Source organism: Haemorhous mexicanus, chromosome 16, assembly GCF_027477595.1.
Source record: "Haemorhous mexicanus isolate bHaeMex1 chromosome 16, bHaeMex1.pri, whole genome shotgun sequence".
In the NCBI taxonomy this organism is placed as follows: Eukaryota; Metazoa; Chordata; class Aves; order Passeriformes; family Fringillidae; genus Haemorhous; species Haemorhous mexicanus.
The window spans coordinates 16,731,089-16,757,748 of NC_082356.1; the positions used below are offsets into that span (position 1 = coordinate 16,731,089).

The 26,660-nt window shown below is 55.0% G+C and overlaps 2 protein-coding genes across 3 annotated transcripts; both read right to left on the reverse strand.

Moving 5' to 3' along the window:
* Positions 1-2,972: 2,972 nt before the first annotated feature.
* LOC132334731 (natterin-3-like) lies at positions 2,973-7,741 on the reverse strand. Of its 2 annotated transcripts, XR_009488460.1 has the most exons (5): positions 7,605-7,741; positions 6,966-6,989; positions 5,754-5,907; positions 3,827-5,123; positions 2,973-3,593 (listed from the first exon to the last, which is right to left on the reverse strand). XR_009488460.1 is itself a non-coding variant. In XM_059860834.1 (4 exons), the coding sequence occupies exons 2-4, from the start codon at positions 6,978-6,980 to the stop codon at positions 4,105-4,107; spliced, it is 1,188 nt and encodes a 395-aa protein (XP_059716817.1). In that variant the 5' UTR covers positions 6,981-6,989; positions 7,605-7,741; the 3' UTR covers positions 3,806-4,104. The 2 variants fall into 2 exon arrangements, 1 of the variants encoding a protein (XP_059716817.1); XM_059860834.1 differs by lacking the exon at positions 2,973-3,593 and having other exon boundaries at positions 3,806-5,123.
* A 2,394-nt stretch (positions 7,742-10,135) lies between these two features.
* CHMP2A (charged multivesicular body protein 2A) lies at positions 10,136-26,104 on the reverse strand. The gene is made up of 6 exons (XM_059861036.1): positions 26,016-26,104; positions 20,769-20,942; positions 17,361-17,540; positions 15,996-16,126; positions 14,923-14,984; positions 10,136-11,984 (listed from the first exon to the last, which is right to left on the reverse strand). Exons 2-6 carry the CDS (start codon positions 20,934-20,936, stop codon positions 11,857-11,859), a joined length of 669 nt encoding a protein of 222 aa, XP_059717019.1. The 5' UTR covers positions 20,937-20,942; positions 26,016-26,104; the 3' UTR covers positions 10,136-11,856.
* Between the last annotated feature and the right edge of the window lie 556 nt (positions 26,105-26,660).

The following is a 26,660-nucleotide window of genomic DNA, read 5'->3' on the forward strand; positions in this document are numbered from 1 at the left end:
TCCCCTGGTGGCTCCGTGATCCCATTTCCCCAAGAATTCTCCCCAGATCCCTTCCTCCCCCTCCCAGGAAATTCAGGGTGTCCCCAAATTCCTGCTTCCCCCCAATTTGGGGTCTCCCCAAATCCCCCCAGCTCCCTGGACCCCCTGAGAATTCCAGGACCCCCAACCTCTCCCTCCCTTCCAAGCCTGGATTGTCCCAGAGATCCCCCCAAAGTCCTCAACATCCCCCCACCCCCCAGCTTTGGAATTGGGGTTTTTTCCATGAATTTTGGGATTTTTTTCCCCTCCTGAGTTTCCCAGGGACGCCCCACTCCGAGATCCCTTTGTGTCCCTTTTTTGGGATTTTTTCCCATTTTTCCTTCACTCCCCAAATCCCTTTTTTGGCAGAAAATGGGAAATTCAGAGGGAAAACTCCACCTGTGCCTGCATCCGGACAGGGGTGGAGGTTCTGCCAGGAAAACCAAAAATGGGGGAGGAAAACCAAAAATGGGGGAGAAAAACCAAAAATGTGGGAGGAAAATCCAAAAATAGGGGAGAAAAACCAAAAATGGGGGAGGAAAATCCAAAAATGGGGGAGAAAAAACAAAAATGTGGGAGGAAAATCCAAAAATAGGGGAGAAAAAGCAAAAATACAGGAAGAAAACCAAAAATATGGGAGAAGAACCAAAAATTTCTCCAAAATACGGAGAAAATCCAAAAATACAGGAGGATAACCAAAACTATGGGAGAAAAATGGAAAATATGGGAGGAAAAATAAAGGAGAAAAAGCAAAATAACAGGAGGAAAACCAAAAATACTGAATAAAGCCCAAAAATAATGGGAGAAAAACCAAAAGTACAAGTGAAAAATTAAAGATATGGGCAAAACCCCAAAAATCTGGGAGGAAATCTAAAAATGTGGGAGGAAAACCAAAAACAGGGGAGAAAAACCAAAAATACAGGAGAAAAACATAAAGAGGGGAGAAAACTCAAAAATATGGGGAAGAACCCCAAAAATACAGGAGGAGAACCCAAAAATAGGGGAGAAAAAATATGGGAGGAAACCCAAAAATTCAGGAAGAAAACCAAAATAGGGGAGAAAAACCAAAAATATGGGAAGAAAACCAGAAATTCAGGAGAAAACCCAAAGCCAGGGATTTTCCTGGGTTCCACGTGGCTGCTGGGGTGGTTTTGGGTAGAAAAAAGGAAATTTCTCTGGGAAAAGCCACTCTTTTTTTCTGAGGTTTCAGTCAGGGGTGAAGGTTCTGCCGTGAAAATGAGAAAAACTGGGAAAAGCCCCCCAAAAATGCAGCAATTTTCCTGGATTTTGAGGTGGTGCTTGAGGGGTTTGGGGGAGAAAAGCAGAAATTCCAGCACTTTTCCCAGCCTTGTTCCAGACAGGGATGGAGGTTACACAGAAAACTGAAAAATGCAGGAAAAAAAAAAAAACCCAAATCCAAGGGATTTCCTGGATTTCAGAATAAAAAACACCCAAACCTCGAGGGTTTTTCTGGATTTCAGATTTCAATATCCCCAAAACCTGAGGGAGTTCCTTGGTTTCAGACAATAAAACCTCAAATCCAAGGGATTTCCTGGGTTTCAGGAAAAAAAATCCTCAAATCTCGAGGGTTTTCCTGGGTTTAAAAATAAAAAATCCCCAAAACTCGAGGGTTTTCTTGGGTTTCAGAATAAAAAATCCCCTCAAATCCAAGGGATTTCCTGGATTTCAGGAAAAAATCCGAAAATCCCAAGGATTTTCCTGGGTTTCAGAATAAAAAATCCCCAAAACTCGAGGGTTTTCTTGGGTTTCAGAATAAAAAATCCCCTCAAAACTCAAGGGTTTTCCTGGGTTTCAGGAAAAAAATTGCTCAAATTCCAAGGATTTTCCTGGGTTTCAGAATAAAAAATCCCCAAAACTCGAGGATTTTCCTGTGTTTCAGAATAAAAAATCCCCTCGAAACCCAAAGGTTTTCCTTGGTTTCAGAAAAAACCCCAAAATCCCACGGGTTTTCCTGGGTTTCAGGAAAAAAAATCCTCACACCTCAAAGGTTTTCCTGGATTTCAGGAAAACCCCCAAACCCTGAGGGTTTTCCTGGCTTTCCTGCTGAGGCTGTTGGATTTTTGGGGTGAAAAACCGAAACTTCACCAGAACCATTTCCCTGCATTTTGGGGTCACCTTTTTGCCACAAAACCCCAAAACCCTGAAACCCCACACCAAAGCCGAGCGTTCCCGCGGATTTTTGGGGTTTTTTTGGGGAGGAAAATCAGAATTCCAGGGGTTCAGCCCCGGTTTCCTGCTGGATTTTTGGGGCGAAAAAACGAAACTCCATCAGAACCCCCATTCCCTGCATTTTGGGGTCACCTTTATGCCATAAAACCCCAAAACCCCAAAACCCTGCACCAAAGCTGAGCCCTCCCACAGATTTGGGGTTTTTTGGGATAAAAATCAGAATTCCAGGGGTTCAGCCCCAGTTTCCTGCTGTTGCTGTTGGATTTTTGGGGTGAAAAAAGGACACTCCACCAGAACCATTTCCCTGCATCTTGGGGTCACCTTTATGCTGCAAACCCCAAAAACCCCGAAACTCCAAAACCAAAAATACGGGAGGAAATCCAAAAATACAAGGCGGCGCTGAAGCCGAGCGTTCCTGTAGATTTGGGGATTTTTTGGGATAAAAATCAGAATTCCAGGGGTTCAGCCCCAGTTTTCTGCTGTTGCTGTTGGATTTTTGGGGTGAAAAAAGGACACTCCACCAGAACCATTTCCCTGCATTTTGGGGTCACCTTTATGCTGCAAGCCCCAAAAACCCCGAAACTCCAAAACCAAAAATACGGGAGGAAATCCAAAAATACAAGGCGGCGCTGAAGCCGAGCGTTCCCGTGGATTTTGGGTTTTTTTGGGGAGGAAAATCAGAATTCCAGGGGTTCAGCCCCAGATTCCTGCTGTTGCTGTTGGATTTTTGGGGCGAAAAAAGGACACTCCACCAGAACCCCCAATTCCCTGCATCTTGGGGTCACCTTTATGCTGCAAACCCCGAAACCCCGCGCTGAAGCCGAGCGCTGCCGTGGATTTTGGGGTTTTTTTGGGATAAAAATCAGAATTCCAGGGGTTCAGCCCCAGATTCCTGCTGTTGCTGTTGGATTTTTGGGGCGAAAAAAGGACACTTCACCAGAACCCCCAATTCCCTGCATCTTGGGGTCACCTTTATGCTGCAAACCCCAAAACCCCGTGCTGAAGCCGAGCACTGCCGTGGATTTTTGGGGTTTTTTTGGGGAGGAAAATCAGAATTCCAGGGGTTCAGCCCCAGTTTTCTGCTGTTGCTGTTGGATTTTTGGGGTGAAAAAAGGACACTCCACCAGAACCAATTCCCTGCATTTTGGGGTCACCTTTATGCTGCAAACCCCGAAACCCCGAAACTCCAAAACCAAAAATACAGGAGTAAATCCAAAAATACAAGGCGGCGCTGAAGCCCAGCGTTCCCGTGGATTTTGGGGCTTTTTTGGGGAGGAAAATCAGAATTCCAGGGGTTCAGCCCCAGATTCCTGCTGTTGCTGTTGGATTTTTGGGGTGAAAAAAGGACACTCCACCAGAACCAATTCCCTGCATTTTGGGGTCACCTTTATGCTGTAAACCCCAAAAACCCCGAAACTCCAAAACCAAAAATACGGGAGGAAATCCAAAAATACAAGGCGGCGCTGAAGCCGAGCGTTCCCGTGGATTTGGGGTTTTTTGGGGAGGAAAATCAGAATTCCGGGGGTTCAGCCCCAGTTTTCTGCTGTTGCTGTTGGATTTTTGGGGCGAAAAAAGGACACTCCACCAGAACCCCCAATTCCCTGCATCTTGGGGTCACCTTTATGCCGCAAACCCTGAAACCCCGCGCTGAAGCCGAGCGCTGCCGCGGATTTTGGGGTTTTTTTTGGGGATAAAATCAGAATTCCAGGGGTTCAGCCCCAGTTTTCTGCTGTTGCTGTTGGATTTTTGGGGTGAAAAAAGGACACTCCACCAGAACCCCCAATTCCCTGCATTTTGGGGTCACCTTTATGCCGCAAACCCCGAAACCCCGCGCTGAAGCCGAGCGCTGCCGCGGATTTTGGGTTTTTTTTGGGGATAAAATCAGCATTATGGGGTTCAGCGCCAGTCGGGGCAGGGCGGCAGCTCGGCGATGCGGCGGCAGCGGCCGAGCGCGGGGCGCACTCCGGTGACGCCGCTGCTCCAGGCGGTGCCCGCGATGTCCACGCGGTGCGGGCGGCCCGAGCGGAACTCCCGCGTCAGCCGCGCCCGGAACGGGACCCGCACTCGCCGCCGGAGCCCGCGGAGAAGCACGGAGCACTCGGAGCGCGCCGGGATCTCCTGCCGGAGCCGGTGCTCCCGCGACACGAACTCCGTGACGGCGGCGCCGCCGACCCAGGGCACGGCGGTGGCGTTGCCCAGATCCCACCCGTGCGGCTCGGTCAGGATCACCGGCGCCGCCCGGAGCACCCCGCGGGCGGCCGCCAGCGCCGGCAGCTCGGCGCTCCAGCCCTGCTCGGCTTCGGTGGCCTCCTGCAGGGTGACCCAGGTGGCCGCAGCCCGGCAGGCGTCGTTCCTGGCCAGAACCTCGGCCAGCTCCGCGGGCTCGGCGCTCTCCAGCGCCGCGCCGCCCTCGTAGCTCACGTCGGCGATGGAGAGGGCGGCGGGGCCCTGGCGCACCACCAGCACCTCGTACCACTTGTACCAAACCTCCTCGCCGTCCACGGCCACGAAGAGCGCCTGCTGCTCCTTGGAGGCCTTGCCCAGCCCCTCGGGGCCGCGGCCCACGAAGATGTCGGTGAGCGGGCAGCCCTCGACGGCGCCCGGCGGCGTGCTGCCGAAGGACGCGGCCGCCCAGTCGAGCGCCTCGAAGCCGCCGGGGTTGAGCAGGAGCTGGAAGTCGGCGCTGCGCAGCTCCCGCTCGGCCCAGGCGAAGGAGCAGAAGGCGCCGCGGGAGGGCTCGAAGGAGCCCAGGTTGCAGCCGCGGTCGCGCGTGGAGCAGACGAACTCGGCGCGGCCCGAGCGGGGATTGAGGCTGGAGACGGCGTCGGGCGGGACGGAGCCGCGGAACGGGACCCAGCGGAGCCACGGGGAGGCGGCCACGGAGCGAGGGCGGCGGGAGAGGGGACGGGAGGGAGCTGGAAGGGAGTGGGAGGGACTGGGATGGACTGGGAGGGACTGGGAAGGGATTGAGAGGGACTGGGAGGGGATTGAGAGGGACTGGGATGGATTGGGAGAGGATTGGGATGGGATTGAGAGGGACTGGGAGGGGATTGAGAGGGACTGGGATGGAGTGGGAGGGGATTGGGATGGGATTGGGATGGATTGGGAGAGGATTGGGAGGGAGTGGGATGGACTGGGAGAGACTGGGAGGAACTGGGATGGGGTTAGATAGGACTGGAATGGACTGGGAGGGACTGGGAGGGACTGGGAGGGACTGGGATGGGATTGAGATGGAGCGGGAGGAGATTGGAATGGAGTGGGATGGACTGGGAAGGAACGGGGAGGGAATTGGGATGGGATTGGAATGGACTGGGAGAGACTGGGATGGAGTGGGAGGGACTGGGATGGACTAGGATGGGATCGGATAGGACTGGGAGGGGACTGGAAGGGGACTGGGATGGGACTGGGATGGACTGAGAGGGGATTGGGAGTGAATTGGGATGGAGTGGGAGAGACTGGGAGGAACTGGGAGGGGATTGGGAAGGGATTTGGAGGGACTGGTCCATACTGGTCCATACTGGGACGGGCTCCAGGCCGGCACTCACCAGGGAGCTCCTCGCGGCTCCTCCCCGGCACCGCCGGGATCCCCGGAACTCCCGGAATCCCCGAATTTCCCGGAATCCCCGAATTTCCCAGAACTCCCGGAATTCCCGGCCCTCCCGGGGTCCCCGCTCCGAGCAGCAGCAGCAGCGCCGGGAGCTGGGGGGGCCCGGGGCCGTCAGAGCCCCCCAGAGCTGATCCCAAATCCCCCCAAAGCCAAACCCAAATCCCCCCAAAGCCGAACCCAAATCCCCTCTGGGGCCGAACCCAAATCCCCTCTGGGGCAGAACCCAAATCCCCTTTGGGGCTGAACCCAAATCCCCCCAAAGCTGAACCCAAATCCCCTCTGGGGCTGACCCCAAATCCCCTCTGGGGCTGAACCCAAATCCCTTTGGGGCCGAACCCAAATCCCCTCTGGGGCCGAACCCAAATCCCCTCTGGGGCAGAACCCAAATCCCCTTTGGGGCTGAACCCAAATCCCCCCAAAGCTGAACCCAAATCCCCTCTGGGGCTGACCCCAAATCCCCTCTGGGGCTGACCCCAAATCCCCTCTGGGGCTGACCCCAAATCCCCTCTGGGGCCGAACCCAAATCCCTTTTGGGGCCGAACCCAAATCCCCTTTAGGGCTGACCCCAAATCCCTTTTGGGGCCGAACCCCCCCAGGCCAGCTCGGGGTCCCAGCCCGGCCCCTCCCCAGCTCAGCCAGTTTGGGTCAAACATGACCAAAAATAAATTAAAAATTAAAAATTAAAAATGCAAAATTAAAAAAAAAAGTTAAAAATGAAAAACTTAAAAATGTTAAGAAATTCTAAAAATTAAAAATCAAGCAAGAAATAATTTTTAAAAAAGAAATAAAAGCTAAACATTTATAAATAAAAAAATCAAAATTCAGAATTCAAAATTAAAATTAAAATTAAATATTAAAAAGGAAATAATTAAAATTAAAAATTGAGAAATTAAAAATTAATAAGATTAGAATTAGAAATTAAAGAGTTATTCATTAGAATTTAAAATTTAAAAATTAAAATATAGAAAAAGTAAAAATTAAAATATTATGATTTAAAACTTAATAGAAAATTAAGACATGAAAAATTAAAACACGAAAAATTAAAAGATGAAAAATTAAAACATTAAAAATTAAAACATTAAAAATAAAACATTCAAGCTGTGATTTGTGGCCATTAATGACACCAACCCCTCCCCCGGCCCGGCCGTACCTGCAGCGGCGCCATCGCCCGCGGCTGCGGAAACATCCGGAACGTTCCTCAGAGATCCCCCCCAAATCCCCAATTTTGGGGCTTCCCCAACCCAAAACTCCCAATTCTGGGGCTCCCCCAATCCCCAGCTCCACCTTCGGGGTTCCCACCAAAAATGGGAATTTCGGGGCGTTCCCAGCTCCCAATTTTGGGTTTTTCTCCCCAAATTCCCACTTTGGGACTCCCCAGCTCCGATTTTGGGGTCCCCCCTCTCTAAATTCACATTTTTGGGTCCCTTTTTCCCAATTTCTCCATTTTTTGTTCCTCCCTGGCTCCAAATTTTGGGGTTTCCCCCTCCCGAAAATTCCCTTTTTTGGGGCTTCCAGTTTTGGGGGTTCCCCTCTCTAGAATTCCCAATTTTGGGGCTCCCCAAACCCAAAACTCCGAATTTTGGGGCTCCCCCAATCCCCAGCTCCAATTTCGGGGTTCCCACCCCAAAAATCGGAATTTTGGGGCATTCCCAGATAAAAATTTTGGGGTTTCCTTCCCCAAATTCCCATTTTGAGTCATTTTTTCCCTAAATCCCCAATTTTTGTTCCTCCCTGGCTCCAAATTTTGGGGGTTTCTCCCCAAATCCCGAATTTTGGGGTCCCCCCTCACCTGTGCTCCCGTCCCAGGAAAATCTCAGGTTTTTATTTTGGGTTTTCAGCCGATTTTGGGGTTTTTTGAGTGATTTGAGCCCCAAAAACCTCCCAGGAAAAACGTCAGAAATGCAAAAAAAAACCAAAAAAAACCCAAAAAGCCAAAAAGCCCCAAAAAAGGGAAGTGGGATTTTTTTGTGGGGGATTTTTCCGCTTTTTGGGGATTTTTCACTTCACTTTTCAGGTTTTTTTTTTTAAATTTGAAACTCAAAAACCCCAAATGTTGCCAGAAATCAGCGATTTTTGGGGGGAAATTGAGGAATTTCTGCTTTTCCCAGGGGGAGGGTGGAGAAAATCTTTTTTATTTTTTTTAAGAAATGACCAACAATGACCAAAACACCCCAAAAATCAGAGAGACCCTAAAATACCCCCAAAACTCCAAAAAAATGAACCCAAACCCCCAAAAATGAACCCAAAACCCCAAAAAATGAACCAAAACCCTTAAAAATGACCCAAAATCCCAAAAAATGAACCCAAAACCCCAAAAAATGAACCAAAACCCTTTAAAATGACCCAAAATCCCAAAAAATGAACCAAAACCCTTTAAAATGACCTCAAACCCCACAAAATGACCCCAAACCCCACAAAATGAACCCAAAATCATCCCAGAGCTCAGCTCAGGAGATTCAGAAAATCCCAAATTTTGGGGTTTTCTCACTGAAAAATTAAATTTTGGGTTTTTTTGCCCCACAAAATGACCCAAAACCCCCAAAAATGAACCCAAAACCCCCAAAATGACCCAAAACTCCACAAAATGAACCCAAACCCATAAGATGAACCCAAAACCCCACACAATGACCCCAAATCCTTCAAAACGACCCCAAATCGGCAAAAATGACCCCAAACCCCCCAAAATGACCCAAAACCCTTTCAAATGAACCCAAACCCCCCAAAATGAACCAAACCCCTTTAAAATTAACTCAAAGCCCATAAAATGAACCCAAAACCCCACAAAATGAACCCAAACCCCACAAAATGAACCCAAAACCCCACAAAATGAACCCAAACCCTTAAGATGAACCCAAAACCCCACACAATGACCCCAAATCCTTCAAAACGACCCCAAATCCGCAAAAATGAACCCAAACCCCCCAAAATGAACCCAAACCCCCAAAAAAACCCAAACCCCATAAAATGACCCCAAACCCCCCAGAAATGAACCAAACCCCTTTAAAATTAACTCAAACCCCATAAAATGACCCCAAACCCCCCAAAATTACCCAAACCCCCCAAAATTACCCAAAACTTCACAAAATGACCCCAAACCCCACAAACTGAACCTAAATCCCCCCAAAAATAAACCCAAACCCCATAAAATGACCCCAAACCCCCAAAATGAACCAAACCCCTTTAAAATTACCTCAAAACCCATAAAATGAACCTAAACTCCTTCAAAAGGACCCAAATCCCCCAAAAAATGAACCCAAACCCCCCAAAATGACCCCAAACCCCCCAAAAATGAACCAAACCCCTTTAAAATTAACTCAAACCCCATAAAATGAACCCAAACCCCCCAAAATTACCCAAAACCTCACAAACTGAACCCAAACCCCACAAAAAAACCCAAACCCCCCGAAATTACCCCAAACCCCCTGAAATTACCCAAACCCCCCAAAAATGAACCCAAACCCCACAAACTGAACTCAAACCCCACAAAAAAACCCAACCCACCCAAAATGACCCCAAACCCCCCAAAATGAACCCAAACCCACTTAAAATGAACCCAAACCCCATAAAATGAACCCAAAGTCCTTCAAAAGGACCCAAATCCCCCAAAAATTATCCCAAACCCCACAACTGAACCCAACCCCCCAAAAATGAACCAAAACCCTTTAAAATTAACTCAAACCCCCCAAAATGAACCCAAACCCCACAACTGACCCCAAACCCCCCAAAAATGAACCAAACCCCCCCAAAATTACCCAAAACCTCACAAACTGAACCCAAACCCCACAAACTGAACCCAAATCCCCCAAAAAAACCCAAACCCCCCAAAATGACCCCAAACCCCCCAAAAATGAACCAAAACCCTTTAAAATTAACTCAAACCCCATAAAATGAACCCAAACCCCCCAAAATTACCCAAAACCTCACAAACTGAACCCAAACCCCACAAAAAAACCCAAACCCCCCGAAATTACCCCAAACCCCCCCAAATTACCCAAACCCCCCAAAAATGAACCCAAACCCCACAACTGACCCCAAACCCCCCAAAAATGACCCCAAACCCCCCCAAAATGAACTAAACCCCATAAAATGACCCCAAACCCCCCAAAATGACCCCAAACCCCAGAACTGAACCCAAACCCCCCCAAATGACCCCAAAACCGCCCCAGAGACCCCAAACTTTGGGGTTTTCCCACCGAAACAATCCAAGGTTGGGGTTCCTTCCCCTCCCCCACCCCAAAGCGACCCCAAATCCTCCCCCCCCCCCCGCCCCTCCCCCCTCCCAGTGCTCCCAGTCCCGAACTGGGAAGGAGCCGGAGCCGCTCGGGGCCGAACCTTTATTGGGGGAGGGGAAAAACCCAAAATGGGGAAAAAAACCCAAAATGGGGGAAAAACCCCAAAATGGGGGAAAAAAACCCAAAATGGGGGAAAAAACCCAAAATGGGAGAGATCCAGAGCGGGGGAGAGACCCCAAAAATGGGGAAAACCCCAAAAATGGGAATTGACCCCAAAATAGTGTCCCAAGGAGGGGGAAACCCCAAAAAGGGGGGAAAAAACCCCAAAAATGGGAATTGACCCCAAAATAGTGTCCCAAGGAGGGGGGAACCCCAAAAAGGGGGAAGAGCCTGGGAGGTCAAAAAGCTCCAAAAATGGGAAATCCCAAAAAAGGGAAATCCCAGAAAAGAGAAATCCCAGAAAAAGGAAAATCCCAAAAATGGAAAATCTCAAAAAAAGAGAAATCCCAAAAATGGAAAATCCCAAAAATGGAAAATCCCAAAAAAAGAGAAATCCCAAAAATGGAAAATCCCAAAAATGGGAAATCCCAAAAATGGGAAATCCCAGAAAAGGGAAAATCCCAAAAATGGGAAATCCCAAAAATGTGAAAATTCCAAAAATGGAAAATCCCAAAAAAGGGAAATCCCAAAAAAGAGAAATCCCAAAAATGGGAAATCCCAAAAAAGGGAAATCCCAAAAAAAGAGAAATCCCAAAAATGGGAAAGTCCCTGAAATGGGAAATCCCAGAAAAGGGAAAATCCCCCCCAAAAAAGTAAATCCTAAATAAAGAGTGAAAATCCCAAATAAAGGGGAAAGTCTCCAAAAAAGGAGGAAATCCCAAAAAAAAGGAGGAGATCCCAAAAATGGGAAATCCCAAAAATGGGAAATCCCAAAAAATGGGAAATCCCAAAAAATGGGAAATCCTAAATAGAGGGGGAAATATTAAATAAAATGGGGAAATCCCAAAAAAAAGAGTGAAAATCCCCAAAAAATGAGAGAAGTCCCAAAAAAAAGGGAAATCCGAAAAAAGGGGGAAATCCCAAAAAAGGGGGAAATCCTGCCCCAAAATCCCAAAAAAATCCAAAATAAAGAAGGGAAATCCTCCAAAAAAGGGGAAATCCCAAAAAAAAGGGGAAATCCCACTGGGGTCTGGCCAGAATCCCAAAACCACCCAAACCATCCCAAAAAATCCCCCAAAAATCAGAACAAAGGAGCAAAATTCCCCCTCTGGGATGGCCAAAAGTCCAAAAAAAAATCCCAAAAAAATCAGAAAAAAAATCCCAAATTTTTTTTTTACATCCCAAAAAGGGGAAAAATCCCAACGGAAGGGGATCAGACTCTGGGGGCTCCCAGGAGTGGGGCAGGCACTGGAAAATCCCCCCAAAAATTGGAATAAAGGGGCAAAATTCCCCCTCTGGGATGGCCGAAAATCAGAAAAAATCCAAAAAAAATCCCCCAAAAATCCGAAAAAAATGCAAAAAAAATCCAAAAAAATCCTAAAAACTCCCAAAAAATCCCAAACCATCCCCAAAAGGGGAAAAATCCCAACGGAAGGGGATCAGACTCTGGGGGCTCCCAGGAGTGGGGCAGAGAAATCAGAATAAAGGGGCAAAACCCCCCCATGGGACGGCCGAAAATCAGAAAAAATCCCAAAAAAATCCCAAAAAAATCCCAAAAAAACCGGAAAAAATCGGGGAAAATCAGGAAAAATCCCAGCAAGTCCCAGCAAGTCCCAGCAGTGCCCAAGTGCCAGCTGAGCCGCCCTGGGCTCAGTCTCTCCTCAGGTTCTTCAGCCTCTCCTCCAGGTCGGCGTCGGCGTCGGCCAAAGCGGCCGCGGCCGCCTCGGCCCCCCCGCGCCCCTCCCCCGCTGCCAGGGACCCCCCCGGGGCTGGCAGGGCTGGGGACAGAGCGGGGACACAGAGGGGACACTCAGGGCACAGCGCAGAGCACAGACAATCCCCAAAACTAACCCCAAATCCCGCCCAGAGTGACCCCAAATCCCGCCCAGAGTGACCCCAAATCCCGCCCAGAGTGACCCCAAATCCTGCCCAGAGTGACCCCAAATCCTGCCCAGAGTGACCCCAAATCCCGCCCAGAGTGACCCCAAATCCTGCCCAGATTATCCCAAATCCCACTGAAATAACCCCAAATCCCACCCAGATTATCCCAGATTCCATTAACCCCAAAATTCCACCCAGAGTGACCCCAAATCCCACTAAAATAACCCCAAATCCCACCCAGATTATCCCAGATTCCATTAACCCCAAAATTCCACCCAGAGTGACCCCAAATCCCACTGAAATAACCTGAAAATCTCACCCAGATTATCCCAAAATCCACCAAAATCCCACCCAGAGCAACCCCAAATCCCATTAACCCCAAATCCCACTGAAATAACCCCAAAATCCCACCAGATTATCCCAAATCCCATTAACCCCAAATCCCGCCCAGAGTGACCCCAAATCCCGGAAAAATCCCACCCAGATTATCCCAAATTCCCCAAAATCCCACCCAGATTATCCCAAATCCCATTAACCCCAAATCCCACTGAAATAACCCCAAATCCCACCCAGATTATCCCAAAATCCCCCAAAATCCCACCCAGAGCAACCCCAAATCCCATTAACCCCAAATCCCACTGAAATAACCCCAAAATCCCACCCAGATTATCCCAAATCCCATTAACCCCAAATCCCACCCAGAGTGACCCCATATCCCACCCAGAGTGACCCCAAATCCCGGAAAAATCCCACCCAGATTATCCCAAAATCCCCCAAAATCCCACCCAGAGTAACCCCAAATCCCAAAACAACCCTACCCAAATCCCCCAAAATCCCCCCAAATCCCACCCAGATTATCCCAAATCCCAAAAAATCCCGCCCCGATTATCCCAAAATCCCACTAAAATTACCCCAAATCCCCCAAACAATCCTGCCCAGATTATCCCAAAATCCCGCCCAGATTATCCCAAATTCCCCCAAATCCCACCCAGATTATCCCAAATTCCCCAAAATCCCGCCCAGATTATCCCAAATTCCCCAAAATCCCACCCAGATTATCCCAAATTCCCCAAAATCCCGCCCAGATTATCCCAAATTCCCCAAATCCTGCCCAGATTATCCCAAATTCCCCAAAATCCCGCCCAGATTATCCCAAATTCCCCCAAATCCTGCCCAGATTATCCCAAATTCCCACTAAAATTCCCCCAAATCCCACCCAAATCATCCCAAATCCCGTTAACCCCAAATCCCACCCAGATTAACCCCAAATCCCACTAAAATTACCCCAAACCCCATTAACCCCAAATCCCACCTAGATGATCCCAAACCCCCAGAAACGCCCTGGAAATGACCCAAAATCCCCCAAATCTCTCCCAGGAGCCCCCAAAATGCCCACCCCGACCCCTTAAATCCCCCAAATCCCCCAAAATCCCCCCAAACCCTTCCCAGACTCCCCCAAATCCTCCCCAAAATCCCCCAAAGTCCTTCCAGACTCCCCAAAAATCCCTCACAAATCCCCCCAAATCCCCCTAAAATTCCTCCCAAATGCCCCAAAATCCCCCAAATCCCTCCCAGACCCCCCAAACTCCCCCCTGAATTCCCCAGAAATCCCCCAAATATCCCAAATCCCCCCAAATTCCTCCAGGACTTCTACACAAAATCCACCCAAATCCCCCCAAATTCCTCCCAAATCCCCCCAATTCTCCCCAAATCCCCCCAAATTCTCCCCAAATCCCCCCCAAATCCCCCGAAATTCCCCCAGAATCCCCCAAATCCCTTCCAGACTCCCCAAAAATCCCTCACAAATCCTTCCAGATGCCCCAAAATCCCCCAAATTTCCCCAAAATCCCCCCAAATCCCTCCCAGACTCCCCCAAACTCCCCCTGAATTCCCCAAAAATCCCCCAAACACCCCCAAATCTCCCTCATATCCCCAAATCCCCCCAAATTCCTCCAGAACTTCAACACAAAATCCCCCAAATCCCTCCAAAATCCCGCCAGATTTCCCCAAAAATCCCTCAAAATTCCTCAAAATTCCCCCCAAAATCCCCCAAATCCCTCCAAAATCCCCCAAACTCCCCCAGATTTCCCCCCAAATCCCCCAAAATTCCCCCAAAATCCCCCAAATCGCCCCCCGATCTCCCCAAAAATCCTGCAAAAATCCCTCAAAATTCCCCAAAATCCCCAAACCCCCCAAAATCCCCCAAATCCCCCCCAAAATTCCCCAAATCCACCCCAAAATTCCCCCAAATGCCCCCAAATCCCCCCAAAATTCCCCCAAAATCCCCTAAAATTCCCCCAAATCCCCCCAGATTTTCCCCCAAATCCCCCAAAAAATTCCCCCAAAATCCCCCAAATCGCCCCCAGATCTCCCCAAAAATCCTGCAAAAATCCCTCAAAAAATTCCCCAAAATTCTCCAAACCCCCCAAAATCCCCCAAATCCCACCCAAAATCCCCAAATGCCCCCAAATCCCCCAAAAAATTCCCCCAAAATCCCCCAAATCGCCCCCAGATCTCCCCAAAAATCCTGCAAAAATCCCTCAAAATTCCCCAAAATCCCCCAAAATCCCCCAAATCCCCCCCAAAATCCCCAAATGCCCCCAAATCCCCTAAAATTCCCCCAAAATCCCCTAAAATTCCCCCAGATTTCCCCCCAAATCCCCCAAAATTCCCCCAAAATCCCCCAAATCGCCCCCAGATCTCCCCAAAAATCCTGCAAAAATCCCTCAAAATTCCCCAAAATCCCCCAAACCCCCCAAAATTCCCCCAAAATCCCCAAACCCCCCCCAAACCCCCCAACCCCCCCGTCCCCACGGCCGCCCCTCCCCCGCTCACTGGCCAGCTCCTCGGTCAGGTTCAGCCCCAGCTCGTCCAGGACCTGGGACACCACAGCGTCACTGGGAGAGAGAGTGGGATACTGGGATGGACTGGGATGGACTGGGAGGGGACACTGGGACACCACAGCGTCACTGGGAGAGAGAGAGGGATACTGGGATGGACTGGGATGGACTGGGAGGGGACACTGGGACACCACAGCATCACTGGGAGAGAGAGAGGGATACTGGGATGGACTGGGAGGGACTGGGAGGGGACACTGGGACACCACAGCGTCACTGGGAGAGAGAGAGGGATACTGGGATGGACTGGGAGGGACTGGGAGGGACTGGGAGGGGACACTGGGACACCACAGCATCACTGGGAGAGAGAGAGGGATACTGGGATGGACTGGGAGGGACTGGGAGGGGACACTGGGACACCACAGCGTCACTGGGAGAGAGAGAGGGATACTGGGATGGACTGGGAGGGACTGGGAGGGGACACTGGGACACCACAGCGTCACTGGGAGAGAGAGTGGGATACTGGGATGGACTGGGATGGACTGGGATGGACTGGGAGGGGACACTGGGACACCACAGCGTCACTGGGAGAGAGAGAGGATACTGGGATGGACTGGGAGGGACTGGGAGGGACTGGGAGGGGACACTGGGACACCACAATGTCACTGGGAGAGAGAGAGGATACTGGGATGGACTGGGATGGACTGGGAGGGACTGGGAGGGACTGGGAGGGGACACTGGGAGAGACTGGGACCTGCTCCATCCCCACATCCCCTTGGTGTCCCCAGGTGTTCCCAGGTGTCCCTCAAGTGTCCCCTTGTGTCTTTCCTGTGTCCCCAGGTGTGTCCAGGTGTCCCCAGGTGTCTCTTGTGTGTCCCTCCAGTGTCCCCCACATGTCCCCAGGTGTCCCCTGAGTGTCCCCAGCTGTCCCTCCCGTGTCCCCATGTGTCCCCTGTGTGTCCCCTGCCTCTCCCCCAGGTGTCCCCAGCAGTCCCCCCCGTGTCCCCAGCTGTCCCCCCCGTGTCCCCAGCTGTCCCCCAGGTGTCCCCAGGTGTCCCCAGGTGTCCCCACCTCTCGTCCTCGTCGTCCTCGTCCCCGAGGGCGTCGTCGATGGCGTCGTTCATCAGCTCCTCCTTCATGTCCATCAGCTCCGACTGCTTCTGGAACTCCAGCAGGATGCGCTGGATCTGGGGCAGCTTCAGCTGGGGACACACAGGGGACAGCTGGGGACATTGGGGACACTGGGGACATTGGGGACACTGGGGACATTGGGGACACTGGGGACACAGGGGGCACAGCCAGCTCCGACTGCTTCTGGAACTCCAGCAGGATGCGCTGGATCTGGGGCAGCTTCAGCTGGGGACACAGGGGACACTGGGGACACTGGGGACACTGGGGGGATTGGGGACATTGGGGACACAGGGGACACTGGGGACATTGGGGACATTGGGGAGACTGGGAACACAGGGGACAGTGGGGACACTGGGGACATTGGGGACACTGGGGACATTAGGGACACCTGGGACATTGGCGGGATTGGAGACAGCAGGGACACAGGGGACAGCTGGGGACATTGGGGACACCACGGATGCAGGGGACAGCAGGGACACTGGGGACATTGGGGACAGCTGGGACACTGGGGACAGTGAGGACAGCAGGGACACTGGGGACAGCTGGGGACATTGGGGACACAGCGGGGACATTGGGGACACACAGGGGACAACAGGGTGAGCCCAGGGACAGCAGCGTGGCAGTGGGGACAGCCAGGTGACCCTCATGCCACCATCTGTGACAGGGGTGTCACCGTGACCTGGGTGATACGGGTGACACAGGTGACACTGTGACACACAGTGACACAGGGGACAAAGGCAGACACAGTGGCACACACAGTGTCACAGTGACACACTCGGTGACACACTCAGTGACACACACAGTGACAGTGACACTGACCTGTCGGTTCATGGTGGCCATGGCCCGTGTCACCCCCCGCATGGCGGTGGCCATGGCGCTGTGTGACCGCAGGGTCTGCACCCGCAGTGCCACCCCGGTGACACTCAGTGACACACACAGTGACACACTCAGTGACACACAGTGACACACACAGTGACAGTGACACTCACCTGTCGGTTCATGGTGGCCATGGCCCTGGTGACCCCCCGCATGGCGGTGGCCATGGCGCTGTGTGACCGCAGGGTCTGCACCCGCAGTGCCACCCCGGTGACACTCAGTGACACACAGTGACACACACAGTGACACAGTGACACACAGTGACACTCACCTGTCGGTTCATGGTGGCCATGGCCCGTGTCACCCCCCGCATGGCGGTGGCCATGGCGCTGTGTGACCGCAGGGTCTGCACCCGCAGTGCCACCCCGGTGACACTCAGTGACACACAGTGACACACACAGTGACACAGTGACACACAGTGACACTCACCTGTCGGTTCATGGTGGCCATGGCCCGTGTCACCCCCCGCATGGCGGTGGCCATGGCGCTGTGTGACCGCAGGGTCTGCACCCGCAGTGCCACCCCCTGCACGTTGGCTCTCATGGCGATGAACTTGCGCTCGTAGCGCCGCGTGCGCACCAGGTCCTTGGCCAGCACCCGCACCGCGTCCTGGGGACAGCGTGGGGACATGGGGACACCGTCAGGGACACAGATAGGGACAGGGACAGCGACATGGGGACAGCGTGGGGACATGGGGACACCGTCAGGGACACGGACAGGGACAGGGACAGCGTCCTGGGGACAGCATGGGGACATGAGGACACCGTCAGGGACATGGACAGGGACATGGGGACACCGTCAGAGACACGGTTAGGGACAGGGTGACAGGGACAGCGTCCCGGGGGCATGGGGACACTGTCAGGGACATGGACAGGGACATGGGGACATGGACAGGGACACGGACAGGGACATGGGGACACCGTCAGGGACAGTGTCAGGGACACGGACAGCGTCCTGGGGACACCATGGGGACATGGGGACACCGTCAGGGACACGGACAGGGACATGGGGACACCGTCAGGGACACGGACAGGGACAGGGACAGGGACATGGGGACAGCATGGGGACATGGGGACACCGTCAGGGACAGTGTCAGGGACAGGGACAGCAACATGGGGACAGCATGGGGACATGGGGACACCGTCAGGGACAGTGTCAGGGACAGGGACAGCGTCCTGGACACATCCTGGGGACATGGGGACACTGTTAGGGACAGGGACAGCATCCTGGGGACATCATGGGGACATGGGGACACCATCAGGGACAGGGTTAGGGACATGAGGACACCATCAGGGACACAGTTAGGGACAGGCACAGTGTCCTGGGGACACAGGGACAGCAGGGGACAGCATCCTGGGGACATGGGGACACCTTTAGGGACAGGGACAGTGTGAGGGAGAGGGTTAGGGACATGGGGACACCGTTAGGGACAGGGACAGGGACACAGGGACAGTGCCCTGGGAACATGGGGACAGCGTCAGGAACAGGGTTAGGGACATGGGGACAGTGTCAGGGACAGGGACAGTGCCCTGGGGACATGGGGACAGCATCAGGGACAGGGTTAGGGACAGGGACACAGGGACAGAGTCCTGGGGACACAGGGACACTGGGTTAGGATACGGGGACAGCAACACTGGGGACAGGGTTAGGGACACAGGGACAGCAACACTGGGGACACAGGGGACACAGGGTTAGGGAGATGGGGACAGCAGGGGACAGCGTCCTGGGGACAGCAGGGACAGGGTCAGGGACACAGGGACAGCGTCCTGGGGACAGGGACAGCGTTAGGGACAGTGACAGGGACACGGGGACGGTGTCAGGGACAACATCAGGGACATGGGGGACAGAATCCCGGGGACATGGGGGACAGCATTAGGGACAGGGACACAGGGGACACAGGGGACAGCGTTAGGGACAGGGACACAGGGGACACAGGGGACAGCATTAGGGACAGGGACACAGGGGACAGCGTTAGGGACAGGGACACAGGGGACAGGGGGGACAGCATTAGGGACAGGGACACAGGGGACAGCGTTAGGGACAGGGACACAGGGGACAGGGGGGACAGCGTTAGGGACAGGGACACAGGGGACAGCGTTAGGGACAGGGACACAGGGGACAGGGGGGACAGCGTTAGGGACAGGGACACAGGGGACAGCGTTAGGGACACGAGGACAGGGACAATGTCCTGGGGACAGGGGGCACAGTGTCAGGGGACACCAGGGGACAGCAAGGATGTCACACAGATGGACAGGGACAGTGGGGACAGAGAAAGACAAACAGGGACAGAAGGGACAGCAGGGACAGGGGGACATCAGGGGACAGAGAGGACAGGGGGGGACATCACCAGGGACGTGCAGGGACAGGCAGGGGACACTGAGGGGACAGCAGGGACATCTGGGGACAGGGAGGGGACAGCAGGGACAGACAGGGGACACCCCATGACCCCCCCAGTGTCCCCTTGTCTCCTCTGTCCCTTTTCCCTGATCCCCTCCCCCCTCTCCCACCTGCCCACACCCGCTGTGTCCCTGCTGTCCCCTCAGTGTCCCCTGATGTCCCCAGTGTCCCCTCTGTCCTCACTGACCATCTGTCCCCTCTGTGTCCCCTCTGTCCCCTCTCACCATCTGCCCCTGCTGTCCCTGCTGTGTCCCAGTGTCCCCCCAGTGTCCCCAATGTCCCCTCAGTGTCCCGTGTCCCCTCACACCATCTGGCCCTGCTGTCCCCTCTGTCCCACTGTCCCTCCTGTTCCTGCCATGTCCCCAGTGTCCCCCCAGTGTCCCCAGTGTCCCCTCACTGTCCCCATGTCCCCTCTGACCATCTGGCCCTGCCATGCCCCCACAATGCCCCTCAGTGTCCCCAATGTCCCCTCAGTGTCCCCACTGTCCCCTCTGACCATCTGGCCCTGCTGTCCCCTCAGTGTCCCCAGTGTCCCCAGTGTCTCCTCTGACCATCTGGCCCTACCATGTCCCCAATGTCCCCTCAGTGTCCCCTCCAATGCCCCCCAGTGTCCCCTCAGTGTCCCCATGTCCCCTCGGACCATCTGGCCCCACTGTCCCCTCAGTGTCCCCAATGTCCCCAATGCCCCCAATGTCCCCCCAGTGTCCCCGTGTCCCCTCTGACCATCTGGCCCTGCTGTCCCCTCAGTGTCCCCAATGTCCCCATGTCCCCTCAGTGTCCCCTCAGTGTCCCTAGTGTCCCCTCGGACCATCTGGCCCTGCCATGCCCCCCACAATGCCCCTCAGTGTCCCTCCAGTGTCCCCAGTGTCCCCATGTCCCCTCAGTGTCCCCAATGTCCCCATGTCCCCTCGGTGTCCCCTCAGTGTCCCCAATGTCCCCTCAGTGTCCCCAGTGTCCCCAGTGTCTCCTCTGACCATCTGGCCCTGCCATGTCCCCAATGTCCCCTCAGTGTCCCCAATGTCCCCCAGGGTCCCCTCCAATGCCCCCCAGTGTCCCCTCAGTGTCCCCATGTCCCCTCGGACCATCTGGCCCCACTGTCCCCTCAGTGTCCCCAATGTCCCCATGTCCCCTCAGTGTCCCCAATGTCCCCAATGTCCCTCCAGTGTCCCCGTGTCCCCTCTGACCATCTGGCCCTGCTGTCCCCTCAGTGTTCCCAATGTCCCCACTGTCCCCTCAGTGTCCCCAGTGTCCCCAGTGTCCCCTCTGACCATCTGGCCCTGCCAGGTCCCCAATGTCCCCACTGTCCCCTCAGTGTTCCCAATGTCCCCACTGTCCCCTCAGTGTCCCCAATGTCCCCATGTCCCCTCAGTGTCCCCAGTGTCCCCAGTGTCCCCAATGTCCCCTCAGTGTCCCCAATGTCCCCCCAGTGTCCCCTCTGACCATCTGGCCCTGCTTGGCCATTTTCTTGATGTCCACGATGATTTTCTTCTCCTGCGCCTCGAGCTTCTGCCGCTCGCGCTCCAGCTCGCGCACGGCGCGGGACAGAGCGCGCTGGTTCTGCCGGAGCAGCTCCTCGGGGGAGCGCCTGCGCCCGAACAGCAGCTCCATGGGCACCTGGGGACATTGGGGACACACACGGTGACACACGGGGACACACAGTGACACACAGTGACACAGTGACACCCAGGGACAGAGCGCGCTGGTTCTGCCGGAGCAGCTCCTCGGGGGAGCGCCTGCGCCCGAACAGCAGCTCCATGGGCACCTGGGGACACACACGGTGACACACGGTGACACACGGTGACACACGGTGACACACAGGGACACAGTGACACCCAGGGACAGAGCGCGCTGGTTCTGCCGGAGCAGCTCCTCGGGGGAGCGCCTGCGCCCGAACAGCAGCTCCATGGGCACCTGGGGACACTGGGGACATTGGGGACATCAGTGACAGTGACACACAGTGACACACAGTGACACACAGTGACACACAGTGACACCCAGGGACAGAGCGCGCTGGTTCTGCCAGAGCAGCTCCTCGGGGGAGCGCCTGCGCCCGAACAGCAGCTCCATGGGCACCTGGGGACACTGGGGACATTGGGGACACACGGTGACACACGGTGACACACAGTGACACAGTGACACAGTGACACCCAGGGACAGAGCGCGCTGGTTCTGCCGGAGCAGCTCCTCGGGGGAGCGCCTGCGCCCGAACAGCAGCTCCATGGGCACCTGGGGACATTGGGGACACACGGGGACACACGGTGACACACAGTGACACACAGTGACACACAGTGACACACAGTGACACCCAGGGACACAGTGACACACGGTGACACACAGGTACACACAGTGACACCCAGGGACACACAGTGACACGCAGTGACACACAGTGACACACGGTGACACACGGTGACACACAGTGACACGCAGTGACACACAGTGACACACAGACACCCAGGTACGGAGCGCGCTGGTTCTGCTGGAGCAGCTCCAGGGGGCCAGCAGGGACACCTGGGGACACTGGGGGACATTGGGGACATCAGTGACAGTGACACATGGTGACACAAAGGGACAGTGACACGCAGTGACACACAGTGACACCCAGAGACGCAGTGACACACAGGGACAGGGACACACAGTGACACACAGTGACACACAGTGACACCCAGGGACAGTGACACTCAGAGACACCCAGAGACACACAGTGACACACCGTGACACACAGTGACACACGGTGACACACCGTGACACACAGTGACACACGGTGACACACCATGACACATGGTGACACACAGGAACACAGTGACACACAGTGACACCCAGGGACAGTGACACACAGAGACACAGTGACACAGAGTGACGCAGTGACACACAGGGACACACAGTGACACCCAGGGACAGAGCGTGCTGGTTCTACCGGAGCAGCTCCAGGGGGCCAGCAGGGACAGTGACACCCAGGGACACCCAGTGACACCCAGTGACACACAGTGACACCCAGGGACACCCAGTGACACACAGTGACACACAGGGACACCCAGTGACACACAGTGACACACAGTGACACAGAGTGACAGTGACACACTGTCACACACAGTGACACCCAGGGACACCCAGTGACACACAGTGACACACAGTGACACCCAGGGACACACGGTGACACACGGTGACACACAGTGACACACAGGGACACACAGGGACACACAGGGACACACAGTGACACATGGTGACACACAGGGACACACAGGGACACACAGGGACACAGTGACACACAGTGACACACAGTGACACACAGGGACACACAGGGACACACAGGGACAGTGACACACAGTGACACACGGTGACACACAGGGACAGTGACACACAGGGACACCCAGTGACACCCAGTGACACCCAGGGACACACAGTGACACACAGTGACACCCAGGGACACACAGTGACACACAGTGACACCCAGGGACACACGGTGACACACGGTGACACACAGTGACACACAGTGACACACAGGGACACACAGTGACACACGGTGACACACAGGGACACAGTGACACACGGTGACACACAGGGACACACGGTGACACACAGGGACACACAGTGACACAGTGACACACAGTGACACACAGGGACACACGGTGACACACGGTGACACACGGTGACACACAGTGACACACAGTGACACACAGGTACACACAGTGACACCCAGGGACACACAGTGACACGCAGTGACACACAGTGACACACAGGGACACGCAGTGACACACAGGGACACACGGTGACACCCAGGCACGGAGCGCGCTGGTTCTGCTGGAGCAGCTCCAGGGGGCCAGCAGGGACAGTGACACCCAGGGACACCCAGTGACACACTGTCACACACAGTGACACACAGTGACACACAGTGACACACGGTGACACGCAGTGACACACAGGGACACACAGGGACACACAGTGACACACAGTGACACAGAGTGACAGTGACACCCAGTGACACCCAGGGACACACGGTGACACACGGTGACACACAGGGACAGTGACATGCAGTGACACATTGTCACACACAGTGACACAGTGACACACAGTGACACCCAGGGACACACAATGACACACAGTGACACACAGTGACACAGAGTGACAGTGACACACAGTGACACACAGTGACACCCAGGGACACCCAGTGACACACAGTGACACACAGTGACACAGAGTGACAGTGACACACTGTCACACACAGTGACACCCAGGGACACCCAGTGACACACAGTGACACCCAGGGACACACGGTGACACACAGTGACACACAGTGACACACAGTGACACACAGTGACACACAGGGACAGTGACACACAGGGACACACAGGGACACACGGTGACACACAGGGACACACGGTGACACACAGGGACAGTGACACACAGGGACACGCAGTGACACACAGTGACACACAGGGACACACAGGGACACACAGGGACATACGGTGACACAGTGACACACTGGGACACACAGGGACACACAGTGACACACAGTGACACACGGTGACACACAGTGACACACGGTGACACACGGTGACACACAGTGACACAGTGACACACAGGGACACACAGGGACATACGGTGACACACAGTGACACACAGTGACACACAGTGACACCCAGTGACACGCAGTGACACACAGGGACACACAGGGACATACGGTGACACACTGGGACACACTGGGACACAGTGACACACGGTGACACACAGGGACACAGTGACACACGGTGACACACAGTGACACACAGGGACACAGTGACACACAGTGACACACAGTGACACACAGTGACACACAGTGACACACTGGGACACACAGTGACACACAGGGACACGCAGGGACACACGGTGACACACAGTGACACACTGGGACACAGTGACACACGGTGACACAGTGACACACGGTGACACACGGTGACACACAGTGACACACAGTGACACACGGTGACACACAGGGACACACAGGGACAGTGACACACAGTGACAGTGACACACAGGGACACACAGTGACACACAGTGACACAGTGACACACGGTGACACACAGGCACAGAGCACGTTGGTTCTGCCGGAGCAGCTCGGGGGGGCCAGCAGGGACACCTGGGGACACCTGGGGACACCTGGGGACATTGGGGACAGCAGGGAACACTGGGGACACTGACGGGACATTGGGGACACTGGTGGCACATTGGGGACACTGGTGGCACACTGGGGACACCGGTGACACACTGGGGACAGTGGTGGGACATTGGGGACACTGGTGGCACATTGGGGACACCGGTGGCACACTGGGGACAGTGGTGGCACACAGCCCAGGGTTCTGCCACAGGTGCTCCATGAGACACGGGATCACCTGGGGACACTGGGGACAGCAATGGGACACTGGGGACATCAGGGACAGAGACGGGACACTGGGGACAGAGACGGGACATTGGGGACAGTGATGGGACACTGGGGACACTGATGGCACATTGGGGACATCAGTGACACACAGGGACAGCAATGGGACACTGGGGACACTGATGGGACACTGATGGGACACTGGGGACATCAGTGACACACTGGGGACATTGAGGACACTGATGGGACACTGGGGACACTGATGGGACACTGGGGACATCAGTGACACACGGGTACAGCGATGGCACACGGCTCAGGGGGTGCTGGCTCTGCTGCAGCAGCTCCGTGGGGACATGGGGACACTGGGGACACCTGGGGACAGCCACGGGACACTGGGTACACTGGTGGCACACTGGGGACACTGGTGGCACACTGGGGACAGCCACGGAACACTGGGGACACTGGTGGCACACTGGGGACACTGGTGGCACACTGGGGACAGCCACGGAACACTGGGGACACCTGTGGGACGTTGGGGACACGGCCATGAGGGGACACGGGGGTGTGGTGGCACCTGGAGATGGGGACAGGGGATAGCGGGGGGGACAGCAGGGGGACAGGGGAGGGGACAGGAGGTGACACACGGGGACAGGGAAGTGACTCAGGGACACGGAGGTGACACACGGGGACCCGGAGGTGACACACAGGGATGAGGAAGGGACAGGTGGGTGACACGGAGGTGGCACAGGGGGACCCGGTGGTGGCAGAGGGGGACAGGGAGGTGACACGGAGGGGACACGGAAGTGGCACAGGGACACAGGGAGGTGGCACGGAGGTGGCACAGGGGGACCCGGTGGTGGCACAGGGGGACACGGAGGTGACACGGAGGTGGCACAGGGAGACAGGGAGGTGACACGGAGGTGGCACAGGGGGACCCGGTGGTGGCACAGGGGGACACGGAGGGAACAAGGAGGTGGCACAGGGAGACAGGGAGATGGCACGGAGGGGACACACGGCGACAGAGAGGGGGCACAGGGGGAGCCGGTGGTGGCACAGGGGGACAGGGAGGTGACCCGGCCCCGGGGAGGTGACACCGGAGGTGACACGGAGGTGACAGGCGGTGCCCGGGCCGGTCCCGCGGCCCCCACTCCCCCTCAGGCCCTCCCGACCCCGCCCCGACTCCCTCAGAGCGCCCCCGAGCGGCCCCCGCGCCCCTCCGTGCCCCCGAGCCCCAGAGGCGGCCCCGAATGCCCGCGAATGTCCCCCAATGTCCCCGAATGTCCCCAAACGCCCCCGAATGTCCCCAAACGCCCCCGAGCGCCCCCGGCCCTCACCCGGCTCCGCACCGGCACTTCCGCAAACAATGACGTCACCGCGCTTCCGGTCACGCGGCGCCAGGAGGCTTTCGGTCACGTGACGGTGCCTCCGCCAGGGGAGGAGCGAACCATAGAGGAGGGGATGGAGCGGCCCGAGCGGCCACTTCCGGTGGGAGCAGCGAGAGGAGCGGCCAGAGCGGCTCCGCCCGAGAGAGCGACACCTGGCGGCGCGGGGGTGTCGGGCAGGGCGGAACTGGGGATACTGGGATGGACTGGGATGGACTGGGAGGGGATACTGGGGGTACTGGGATGTACTGGGAATGGGAACTGGGGGTACTGGGATGTACTGGGATGTACTGGGAATGGGAACTGGGGGTACTGGGAATGGGAACTGGGGATACTGGGATGTACTGGGAATGGGAACTGGGGGTACTGGGATGTACTGGGATGTACTGGTATGTACTGGGAATGGGCACTGGGGGAACTGGGGATACTGGGATATACTGGGAGGGGATACTGGGCCATACTGGGAGCACTGGGAATGGGACTGGGCCATACTGGGAGCACTGGGAATGGGACTGGGCCGTACTGGGAGCGGGACTGGGCCATACTGGGAACGGGACTGGGCCATACTGGGAGCACTGGGAACGGGACTGGGCCGTA